At 34.3% G+C, this 13,102-nt stretch overlaps 1 protein-coding gene across 1 annotated transcript; it reads left to right on the top strand.

Annotated features, from left to right (window-relative positions):
• Window positions 1-388: 388 nt before the first annotated feature.
• On the top strand, window positions 389-13,064 carry LOC144963233 (vacuolar protein sorting-associated protein 26C-like). Its single transcript, XM_078897072.1, has 9 exons — window positions 389-466; window positions 1,769-1,912; window positions 2,588-2,737; window positions 3,597-3,677; window positions 5,384-5,458; window positions 5,833-5,913; window positions 7,814-7,910; window positions 9,587-9,712; window positions 10,387-13,064. The coding sequence occupies exons 1-9, from the start codon at window positions 413-415 to the stop codon at window positions 10,467-10,469; spliced, it is 891 nt and encodes a 296-aa protein (XP_078753198.1). The 5' UTR covers window positions 389-412; the 3' UTR covers window positions 10,470-13,064.
• Window positions 13,065-13,102: the final 38 nt, after the last annotated feature.

The following is a 13,102-nucleotide window of genomic DNA, read 5'->3' as shown; positions in this document are numbered from 1 at the left end:
AAACAAAATTAAATCAATAAACCCCTCCCCCCCCTCCCCCCCCCACACACATATGAATTATGAGGTGATTGTGTGTGTGTGTGTGTGTGAGAGAGAGAGAGAGAGAGAGAGAGGGAGAGAGAAGGAGAGAGAGAGAGAGAGAGAGAGAGAGAGAGAGAGAGAGAGAGAGAGAGAGAGAGAGAGAGTTTATTGCTTGATTTCCTACTTTTTTAAAGATGATTTTTTCTTTTATTCTTTCACAACAACTAAATCATTCACCATCAACGGTCACATGTATTCATATTCATCAATTGATTGCTTTTGACGGGTTTACAATAATATGGGGATAAAAAGGATATTATATTCTTCACTGTATTAACCAAATTATACACTTCGCTTTTTCCTTTTTGTCACATGACTGTTTGTATACAAAATGGCGAGCATTGATATCAGACTGAAGAAAGTCAATAAAATTTACAAAGATGGGGTAGGCTAATGCTGTTAGGGTTATCAAATGTAATTTATAATTTAATTGAAATGAAATAATAGCAATAATCTTTGCTGAAGTACAAATGGTAACTTCCGAAAAGTACAAAGTTAGATATTTTTTAAGTGGGCGTGGCAACACAAACTTTTGCGAGTGAGTGATTGTGAGAGTGAGAGATAGGTATGATTTGATTATTAATAATAAAATGCAAGAAAGCAGACATCTCGGCAATCCTGTTTTTTAAATAATCTAGCACACACTTTTGGGAGTCTTTCCACAAGTTTCTAGCATTGTAGGACAAAAGTCCCATTGGAAAAAAAAAAATACGAAAAATAACTCCCCATCCCGAAAACCCCATCACCCATCCCTTTTAAAATTGTAATATTGATATAAATATAAATAATATAATAATAAAATGATAATAGATAAAATTAAATGACAAAGCGAAGCTAGTATTAGAAACTTGCGGAAAAAAAGATCAACACATCCAGACTTTCACAATCACTCACCACACAAATCAGATTCAGATAGGATATAAGAGTAGTATTTGTAAATAATCTGAAAATGAAAGTTCATATGGAATTGACCCCAGAGATCATCTAGTCATATTCTATATGTCGACTCTGTGTCTTTTGGGTACAAAGCAAAGACCATACTGCTGAGTCACTCTTCCCTAGGGGATATACATGTAATGTTCAAATGATAAATGTGGTAATATTAGCTTCATACAATTCTTACACTATATTATATACGTTTCTATGACGTCTGCAAACGAGACATGAAATTGACAGGCATCAAGTCAAACACATAGGAATCGCTTGCCAACAACTGCAGTGGCTGGAGATATGCGGTGAGGGAGGAGTGAAGAGAGGTGAGGAGAGGAGAAAAAAGAAATTTGAGGAGAGGAGAGCAAGGAGGAAATAGAGGCAGTAGAACTAAACACCAAAAACCCAGTCAAACTACGTGTGCAGCAACTGCGGTAGAGACTGCCATGTAAGGATCGGTCTGCTGAGTCACACCCGATGCAGCTCTCAACAAGACTGATGAGACCAAAGTCATACAGGGCGCAAACAAACCGTCATTTCTTGAGATGGAAGGATGCCTACTACTACTACTACTACTACTATATATATATATATATTATATATATATATATATATATATATATATATATATATAATATATATATATATATATATATATATAGCTTTGGGTCAATTCTAGATTTATTTTCTTGTTTCTGTGAATGTTGTAATTCTTTCTAAATACAACTTTTTTTTTTGTTCTCTTATGTGAGTACAGGATGTGATAGCAGGCGTTGTTGTCGTACAAAGCAAAGGGGATCTTCCACACCAAGGAATAACATTGGCCGTAGAGGGAGTCGTCAGTCTCCAACTCAGCGCCAAAAGTGTTGGACTCTTTGAGGCATTTTATAACTCACTAAAGGTAAATACAAGATGTTTCTATGTAATATGGTAAGACAGTGGCTTTGTTTTACATGTTATAATGTCTAGGATAAAGTTCCCAGCTTTAACATCTGCATTGGCGCATTTTGTAAAAAAAAAGATACAAATCCCAAACATTCAAACAAACAAATAAACAAAAAACCCTCCAGAAAACTAAACACACACACACACACAAACACACACAGAGAGAGAGAGAGAGAGAGAGAGAGAGAGAGAGAGAGAGAGAGAGAGAGAGAGAGAGAGAGAGAGAGAGAGACAGATAAAGATAAAGAGAGAGAGAGAGTTCAAATGCTAATTATTTATTTTCCTTTGAATCACACATCTTGACCATTTATATAGCGCAATATTGATTAAACGTGTTCAAAACACTTTACAAGGAGAGTCCCAACAGCAACACTTAACATATAAGTTAAGATCTGATGTCTGTAAGGTGATATTACAATTTAACAGCCAGGTATTCATTTTACACCTTTATACAGTGAAAGAGTAAAGAGCCTTTTCAAAGGGCTCAACTATGTACCGCTCAGAGCGGAGCTTGAACCCTGGACCTTGTGGTCCAAGGGCCAATGTCATAACACGAGACCACATCTGATGTCAGGTTCTTACACTTAATAACTTAATTGTTTATATTATAATTCTCTTCATTTCTTTGCAGCCAATTCAGCTACTTCAATACAATGTCGATGTGGCCAAGCCCGGCAAATTCCCATCGGGAAAAACAGAAATTCCATTTGAAATTCCTCTCAAGCCCAAACCTGGAAAAACTTTGTATGAGACGTATCATGGCGTCTTTGTTAATATCCAGGTAGCGTTTTCTTTCTTTTATTTTCAATTTTCCAAGAGCGGTGAGAGGGAGGCATTGCACATTCTTCTATTAATAATAATTAATTGAGCTTTTATATAATGCAATATCCACTAAACACCAAAGCGCTTTACAAGGGGTCCCTGGCCAACAGCAACACTTAACATGTAGGACAGGACACGACGCCAGTTAGGCTATATTATAATTTTTTCGGACAAAGACAACGCTGTTAACAGCCAGGTACTCATTTTACACCTGAGTGTAATGTGAGTAATGAGTCTTTTCCAAGGATTCAACTATCATCTGAGTGAGGCTCAGACCCAGGACCTTCCGATCCGAAAGCGAGTGTCATAGTCATACCATAAAACCACAAAGCAGCACAATAATGAATGAATGACATTTATAATGCGCCAATATTCACAGACTTCAGGCTCTATGTTCTAATATTGAAAACATTTGAACTCTACACAATTCAGCAGTGAAAAGAAATATTTTTTAGTCCTTCTTTGAATCTTTCGTAGTTTGTCGTTTCTCTTATGCTGCATGGTAAATTATTGTTGGTCCTGGAGAGGTCAACTGATTTTTTTTGGGATGGTTTTTCTTCTTGTAATTTTCTTTCTTGCTTTGTCTGACACCTTTCATACACACTTGTTCAGTTCTTTATCTTACATCAGTGCCTGCTCCTTAATTTCTTAATAAGTATGTTTAAAATGTAATTCAATCATTGACAACTTATAATAGTAACATTGCTAATTTGTTAATTCTATTATTTGTTTATAAATAAAAAATCAACAAAAGAAAAAAACAAAAACAAACGAGATATGCATACAATTAAACATTTTTTTGTTTATTTCATCCTCAGTATCTAATTCGTGTAGAGATGAAAAGGTCTCTTTTGAATAAAGATCTTCAAAAGCAGACAGAGTTCATTATTGAGTATAAGGTAAATCACTCTCTCATTATTTTACACTGTCGCCATTTTTATATGCCATTACTAAACAAGATCTGGACCTGCCTCTTGCGTCTGCTAGCAGGAATTTACTTTTGTTTCAATGTTGCATAAAAATGAACAAAATCCCAGGAAAGGTAAGAGCCAGCCATTGAGCATGGCAAGACGGCTATGTGGTCTTATGGTATAACACTCGCTTTCGGATTGGAAGGTCCTGGGTTCGAGCCTCGTGCTCGGTGCATAGTTGAGTCCTTGGAAAAGGCTCTTTACTAACATTCTCTTACCGTACTCAGGTGTAAAATGAATACCTGGCTGTTAACAGCGTTGTCTTTGTCCGAAAAAAAATGTAATATCGCCTAACAGGCGTTATGTCCCATCCTACATGTTAAATGTTGCTGAAGACCAGGGACCCCTTGTGAAGCGCTTTGAGCACGTTTAGTGGATATTGCACTATATAAAAGCTCAATTTTTTATTTTTTAAAATTTTAAGACAGTGGATAACTCTTGAACAAGATAAATATGAATATTTATGAAGCACGGGTACATTTCTACCGATTTATCATGCTTATGATCTTTACAATGCTTTATTTCATTCCCCAAGCAAGCCATATGAAACCAGCTTTCCATTTAATAATAATAATAATAATAATAATAATAATAATAATAATAATAATAATAATAATAATAAATAATAATATAATAATAATAATATATAATAATAATAATAATAATAATATAATAATAATTAATAATATGATGATGATGATGATGATGATGATGATGATGATGATATGATATATGATATGATGATGATGATGATGATGATAGATGAAAGATGAATATATGAATATATATATGATGATGATGATGAGATGATATAATAATAATAATAATAATAATAATAATAATTAATAATATAATAATATAATAATAATAATAGATCTTTATTGTCCATAATATGGCAATTTGTCATTTAGTTACACTTGTTATAACGTTAAATGATAACTATAACATTGAACAGATATTTCACTCCTACTTATTTTCTCTCTCTCTCTATCTCTCATTCACTCCTCTTTTCTTCTCTTCTCTCTCTCTCTCTCTCTCTCTTCCTCTCTTTCTTTCACACATGCGATATTTCATGCAGAACAAATAACCTGTTGACATCAGACTAATTGTGTGATGGAATATCTATATTCCTTCATGGAATGCCTGGGCAATGGCATCTCATAATGATGCGGGGAAAGGTGTACTTTTAAAAAACAGAAGAATTTTATCAATAATGTTTGGTGTTTCAATGAACTCTTTTGACAACGAAAATAATTTAAAAAAAATAAATTTTAAAAAAAATTGAGCTTTTATATAGCGAAATATCCACTTAACATGCTCAGAGCGCTTTACACGGTGTCCTTGGCCAACAGCAACATTTAACATTTAGGACCGGACATGACGCCTGTTAGGTGATGTTACAATTTTTTGGGGACAGAGACAACGCTGTTAATGCACAGGTACTCATTTTACACCTGAGTACGGTGAAAGAATGTGTATAAAGAGCCTTCTTCAAGGTCTCATTATGCGCCAAGCGAGGCTCGAACCCAGGACTTTCCTATCCGAAAGTGAGTGCCATACTACTAGACCACATAGCTGCACATGCTGTGATACTTGTTTAATAAATAATATAATATTTTGTCTTTTGTTTACAGAGTCAAGAAGAGAAGGCCAAACCCAAATTTGTAAATTTTTCAATCAGTCCTGAAACACTGACCAATGTGAAAGAGGTATGTGGATACCGTTTAGTCAGAATATGCTATAGTATTGTTTGTGAGATAGGAAGCTTTATTAATGTCACGGAAATAGATGATGATGATGATGATGATGATGATGATGATCATGATGATGATGATGTGATGGTGATGATGATGATTATGATACTACATCGTCGTCATCTTTGTTTTTGTCAATTTCTGACCCATTTTCAGGGTTATTTCCTTTAAATTATAATCCCAAATGATGTATTAAAATAATATCAAATAAAAGTTTGGAAATCACCAGTTATGACTCTAATCTAAAATAGAGTTGAATTTTGGTTTTCATCGTTTCTGTTTTCTGATGCGTTATTTGAGTATTGTTAATGTTACTTTTATTATTTCAGAAACAAAATGTCCCCAAATTCAAAGTGAAAGGCCACCTGGACTCGTCGGTGTTGCAGATAACTCAGCCACTAACTGGAGAGGTATATTTATGTGTCAAGTCCACTTTTGACACTTTCAAAGCAATTACATGGTCATAATAGGATCCAGTAGTCTAATGTCACATGGCCCGACAACGGCGGCCATCTTGGTTCTAAACAAAGAAATCATTACTTTTTATTCTTCATGCTGGCTAGAACTTTTCATATGTCTTGTGATCAGAATGTGTAAAAGTCAAAACATGATCAAATTTATGTTTTTTTTCCCTCAGGATACGCTTTTATGCTCGCCGGGGAAATGTTTCATACAGGCGTCCGCCATTGTTCCGATAGTTTAGAGCCAGTGTTACTAAGTTACCCTGCGTCATTAGGAAGGAAGTGACGTTACGACTGTTGAAGAGTATTATCAATCTAAAATTGTCTAACACTGATAATTTGGATAGTTAAAATAGAGCTTTATATTTAGAGTATAGTGAGAGCATCCGACTCAAACTGTCTTTAAAATAACCCCCCCCCCCCCAAAAAAAAAAACAAACAAAAAAACTTGAGCTTTTATATAGCGCAATATCAAATAAACATGCTCAAGGCAGTTTACAAGGGGTCCCTGACCAACAGCAACACGTAACATGTAGAACGGGACATGACACCAGTTAGGCAATATTGCAAGTACTCATTTTTACACCTGAGTATGGTGAGAGAATGTGAGTAAAGAATCTTTTCCAAGGACTCAACTATGCCCCGAGCGAGGCTCGAACCCAGGACCTTCCGATCCGAAAGCAAGTGTCATATTGATTTTGAGAAAATTATCAAACCAAACAAACAATGAATGCGGTTTCTGCAATAACCCTAAGTGCATGTGTTTAGATCACATAACTATTCTTGGGTGGGGTTCCGACCTCCCATAGTGGGCAGGGAGGTACTTGCTGTGTTTTCTATTCCCTGTACCTGCTTTTCAATTGTTTTCTGTCTTTGTCTTGGAATGAGATTACTTGGTTTTGTCCTGTTACAGTTTTGAGAGATGATATTTTTTTACTTGTAAATCATCTCTCTGTAATGTACTGTTATTTTGTTTATGTTTAACACATGATTTGTAAACATTTGAGTGTATTTATTGCTCTTAGTGGGGCCCTGTGCTTGTGTCTGGGTGAGACACTTAGGTGATCTCAAACTAAGTACACTGATAGCGTGCGCTTAGAATCCACATCTGTTTCCTATTTGAACCAATTCCCGTTTGTCTTACCTTTTCTTGGGTGCTTTAGTTGTAATTCTAGAACTTTTTACTATCCCATTTTCTTCCTTTTTACTGGCGTTGATATGACCTAAATGTGTTACAAACGCTGTAAAACCCTTAAAAACAAAAACAAACATAACTATTCTCGTAAAATAGAAGGATTGTGTATAGCAGCTGTTACTTACAAGGGTAGAGGAAGGGTTAGGCTTTGATATAAGCTTAACAAAATAATTTTACCTCATGTTGTACAGCTAGAGCCCAAATGAAGTCAGAGTTTATCCTGGTTTCTCTAGTATTAAATGGATAGTGACTATAACTTGTTACCTTTTGGATAGGACCCAAGAATATTGTAGCTGAATTTGATTTTGGATTGTATATATTGGATGTGTTAGATCTGATGGAGAGTTCAATGCAGAGGATAAGAATCTTATCCAAAGGGTAGCAAGCAATTGTTACTATCCATTTAATGTTGGAGAAACTTGACTAAATTTCTACTCCTTATGGATCTCATTGCTGTAAAAGTCTATCACTTCCCTCTGACTAAAAATCAAGTTTTTGAAAAATAATCTTTTTTTTTTTTTTCCCCTCAAATTTACCATGATCAAAGGGGAGACGACTGTATTAATTTTCTCGTGTAGTTTTTGATGTAGCTGATAATATTGACCACCGTAATGAACACATCATTTCCCACATTCTCCCACCCTTTCTGTACAGTTGGTAGTTGAACACTGTCAAGCCCCTGTGAAGTCAATAGAGATTCAACTAGTCCGAGTGGAAACCTGCGGCTGTGCTGAAGGATACGCCAAGGATGGTAAGTCATGCAAGTAATGAGGGAATAGATAGATGTAAAATTACCTCCCCCTACCAAAACAAACAAAAAACCCCAACAAACCCCAAAAAAAAACAAAGAAAAGAAAATCAAAACCATCCCTCCTCTTTAACTCACTCAATCCTAGACATTTTTGCTACTTTTCAAAATTGGAAAAATGTAGTAAAAATGAGCATGTAGCTACATAGACAGTTTTATTCAACTATCATTAACATGCAAAAACTAAAAAAACATAAGCCTAATTTGTTTCAGAAAAACGTAATAAATTATAGGCATGGGGTAAAAGTAACCCGGGTAAACTACGGATTTAGTTGGTGTTAGGGTTGAGTGAGTTAATCTTTTCTGTGTGTGCAACCTTGGTTGTTGCACTGTAATGCTAAAGCCCATTCAATTAATTTTTTTTTTTAAAAGGGTGGGGGGGTGGGGGTTGGTCATTCATGTTAGTAATTGGACTCAATAGTCCCTGATGACACGTCGTCCAACAAAGGCTGCCATCGTGGTTCTAAACAAAGAAAATCGGTACTTTTTATTCTTCATGCTGGCTAGAACTTTTCATATGTCTTGTGATCAGAATGTGAGAAATATTTCATAAGGGCGTCCGCCATTGTTCCGATAGTTTAGAGCCAGTTACAAAGTTACCATGCGTCATCACGAGGGAAGTAATGTTATGACTGTTAAAGTGTATTATGCAGATGATTAATTATTGCAGAGACCCGTTTTACTGGACCGGGTTAGTGCAAAAGCCTTTTTGTTGAATGGGAATTGCACAAAAGCTCCTCTATGGATAGAAGTGGTCCAGAGGCCGTTTTTTAAACGGGAGTGGAACATATTCATATAAACCATAGCACACTTTGATTTATTAGCTATAAACTTTTACTAATCCACATTCAATCTTCCTGTGTAATTTGATGCTCAAGCGTTTTGCACTTGCAAAGATTAGCTTGGCCTAAGGATTGCAAATAAAAAAGTTAATTATTACATTGAGAAAATGATTTCTGTTTTTTTAATTGATTTTTAAAAAAAATTGTGAACTTAAAAAGAAAAAAAATTAGCACCAGGCTGTTTTTTCTCGCCATTCGTTTATTGTTTTACTTTGACTTGAATGCAGACCTGCCTACCACTACAAAAAAATAGTAGAATTACGAAATTTTAGCTTCAATTTCAGAACTTCATGAGCTCTCTAAGTCATTAACACTTATTGAAAATGAAAGTCGATGCCAGACTACATGATTTTAAGGATTTTAAGTCACTCAATCCTAGAGAGTTTTGCTACTTTTCAAATATGGAATAAAAAATGTATGAAAAATGAGCATGTGCATAGATAGTTTTATTCAACCACCATTAACATGCAAAAACTAAAAACATTAGCTTTGATACTACGCCTATAATTTGTTTCATAAAAATGTAATAAATAGGCATGGGGTAAAAGTAACCTGGGTAAACTACGGATATAGTCAGTGTTAGGGTTGAGTGAGTTAAAGCGTTATTTAATCCTTGTGATGGTAAATATATGACCTATAACAGTTGATTATAGTGACTACTATCTATATATCCTAAAAACTCTGACTTTTTAAATTTTCAATTAGGCAGGTCTGTGAATGTTTTGAATTGTTTTGTTTTTTATCTATAGATCATCTCTGTATTTTTTTGAATTTCAGCCACGGAGATCCAAAACATTCAGATCGCAGACGGCGATGTCCCACGCAATGTTGCCATTCCTATTTACATGATCTTCCCACGTCTTTTCACATGCCCTACACTTTCCACCAACAACTTTAAAATTGGTATGTATACCATCAATTTTGCAATGCCAATTAATACTGACAATTTTAACATAAAAGCTAAATATCAATATCAGAGTGGTTCACAAAATGCTCTATTATTTCATTGCAATTTTCCTGAAGTCCATGATGTGCCCTCAAACTTTAAATCAGGTTTCGTTTCTAATTTGCTAAAGATTTGTGCTACAAAAACCTCTGTCAACGGAAATATTCTAAAATCTAAAATATTATTTCATCTCATCATCATCATCATCATCATCATCATCATCATCATCATCATCATCATCATCATCATCATCATCATCATCATTATTATTATTATTATTATTATTATTATTATTATTATTATTATTATTATTATTATTATTATTATTATTATTATTATTATTGGTATCATTATTATTATTATTTTATTATTATTATTATTATTATTGTTATTATTATTATTATTATTATATTATTATTTTTATTATTATTACTATTATTATTATTATTATTATTATTATTTATTATTATTATTATTATTATTATTATTATTATTATTATTGATTATGATGATGATTATTATTATTATTATTATTATTATTATTATTATTATTATTATTATTATTATTATTATTATTATATTATTATTATTATAGTATTATTGTTTTATTTGGTTGTTTTAATTTCCACAGAATTCGAAATCAACATAGTCGTGGTTTTTGCAGATGACCATCTCGTTACAGAAAATTTCCCACTTAGATTATCAAGATTTTAGCATTATTTTCCTATTTATATCCTACAAGCATACAGTTAGTTGTCTTATTGAATTCAAAATAGAAATGTTTTGTACAGCCTGAGTTTGTGAAAAGTACAAATTGTCACAGTTGGTATATTGATAAAGTGGAGAGCAGGCACTGGTGTAAGATAAAAAACAAAAACAAAAACAAAAAAAAAACAACAAAAAAACGTGAGCTTTTATATAGCGCAATATCCACTAAATGTGCTCAAAGTGCTTTAAAAAGGGGCCCTGACCTACAGCAACACGTAATATGTAAAACGAGACCTGACGCCTGTAAGGCAATATTACAATTTTTTTCAGACAGAGACAACAACACTGTTGACGGCCAGGTGTTTCATTTTACACCTGATTACGATGCGAGAATGTGAGTAAAGAGCTTGTTTTAAAGGACTCATCTATGCGCCAAGTGAGGCTTGAACTCAGGACCTTCTAATCCGAGAGCGAGTGTTAAACCAATGCGACCGCATAACCGCACAAAAGATCTGAAAAAGTTTGTATGAAACAGTGCCAGACAAGGCTGGAAAGAAAAATACACGAAAATTAAACGTCCAAAAAATTAGCCTGCCTCTCCTGGGATCCAACCTCAGACTTTAGGAGTAATCAAGATCGGAAGGTCTTGGGTTCGAGCCTCGCTCAGCGCATAGTTGAGTCCTCGGAAAAGGCTCTTTATTCACATTCTCTCACCATACTCAGGTGTAAAATGAGTACCTGGCCGTTAACAGCGTTGTCTCTGTCTAAAAAAAAATGTAATATCGCCAAACAGGCGTCATGTCTCGTCCTACATGTTATATGTTGCCGTTGGCCAGGGATCCCTTGTAAAGCTCTTTGAGCATGTTTAGTGGATATTACACTATATAAAAGCTCAATTTAATATAATCAGGAGGTCTGAGGTTCGATCCACAGTGAAGGCAGGCTGATTTTTTGGAATGAATTTTTTTCTAGTATTTTTCTTTCTTGCCTTGTCTGACACTGTTTCATACACACTTTTTCCAGACAGTTGACAGATTGCTATGTTTGTTGTTATAATTATTTCACAGGGAGAATTTAGAGTTCAATTTAGTCATGCAGTTAGATCAGACCTGTCTAATACTACGAAACTTTCGTAGAAATACGAATTTTTGGCTCTAGCTACAGAGCTGCATAGGTCTCTTTGACTCAATACATTTTGTTGAAAAGGAAAGTTTAGTTCCTTAGAACCCTTATTCAGGACTTTGGATCAATTTTGGGCCATTCTGACAGCAAATTGTTTATTTCTAAAGCTATTTAAAGTGATTTTTTCTTTTTTTTTCCCTTGGAAACTACGAATTTTTGAAATTTCAAGTTGCAGCTCTGAGTTCGATGCTTGTTCTATGCTATTTAAAACAATGATGATGCATCATTCAACATAGAATGAGATTCTATGTCAACTGTCAGGCATCAATACAATTTTCAGAATAAGGCAATGCAGGAATAATTTAATGTTTGTGAAAATGTGTTGTTGTTATCTTTATTTCTATCAAGTGGTTGAGCGAATGAATATATGGGTAGGTGAAGGAATGAATAATTAAATAATTGAAGGAGTGAATGAATGAATGAATGAATGAATGAATGAATGAATGAAAGAATGGATGAATGGGCGAATGCAGGACTTTAATTTATTAAGCTGATCTGAGTATCAAGTAGGTACTCTGTTTTTATTTCCATCAAGCTGTTGAACAAATGGATATTTGGATAAGTGAAGGAATGAATGATTAAAAAATTGAAGGAGTGAATGAATGAATGAATGAACGAATTAAAGAATGAATGAATGAATGAATGAATGAATGAATGAATGAATGAATGAATGAATGAAAGAAAGAAAGAAAGAAAGAAAGAAAGAATGAATGAATGAATGAATGAATGAATGAATGAATGAATGAATGAATGAATGAAAGAAAGACAGAATGAATGAAAGAAAGAATGGAATCTCTATTTTTGTCTTCTGACACTTCTCTACTCACTTCATTTCTTGTTACTATTAACATAAGTGTCTGCTCCATTCACGTTTCACAATTGAATTGCACGCCGTCCTCACTCGACTCATGGGTTTAAATGACCTCCTTCATTAATATGAGGGGGTCCCGATTGCTCAGTTGGTAGAGCGCTGACTTGACTCGCAAAGGGAATGAGATCAATCCCAGGTGAAGTCGAGATTTTTTTTTCTTCTTCTGACCCTCCCTTTATACCTTGAGTAGCAGGGTCTGTTAGATCTGGTGGAAAGTACTTTGTAATAGACCAGCGTCCTATCCAAAGGGTAGCAAGCAATTCTGATTGTCTGTTTCCGGCTAAAGAAACCGGGATAAACTCTGGATAAAATGGGGCCTAATGGCTATGAAGGATTACAAGTACAAGGTAAAATGAAGTTAGAGCTTGCACGCGTGCCTAGACAGTTGTTGACGTCAGAGGTTGAAATTTCATGGTTTGATAAATAAGAGATATATAGTCATGTCATGTCTTGTCACATGACATGATATTCCGGTTGATGACATTTTCCATTGTATTGTCATGTGATATTTATACAAACTAATCGCTCAAATAAATAATGAACATACACTCTCTTCTCTTATTTTTTTATTATTATATTTCTGGGT

Source organism: Berghia stephanieae, chromosome 1 (genome assembly GCF_034508935.2).
Source record: "Berghia stephanieae isolate SIO BIC M18660-M18661 chromosome 1, UCSD_Bste_1.3, whole genome shotgun sequence".
NCBI lineage: Eukaryota > Metazoa > Mollusca > Gastropoda > Nudibranchia > Aeolidiidae > Berghia > Berghia stephanieae.
This window is presented reverse-complemented; position numbering and strand designations above follow the sequence as displayed.

What these genes read in the sequence shown, in the direction of transcription:
- LOC144963233 (XM_078897072.1), top strand. Translation starts at nt 413, where the DNA reads ATGGCGAGCATTGATATCAGACTGAAGAAAGTCAATAAAATTTACAAA. An exon ending in CACTGACCAATGTGAAAGAG is followed by an intron (nt 5,459 to 5,832) that starts GTATGTGGATAC and finishes TTATTATTTCAG; the next exon opens with AAACAAAATGTCCCCAAATT. An exon ending in TGAAGGATACGCCAAGGATG is followed by an intron (nt 7,911 to 9,586) that starts GTAAGTCATGCA and finishes TTTGAATTTCAG; the next exon opens with CCACGGAGATCCAAAACATT.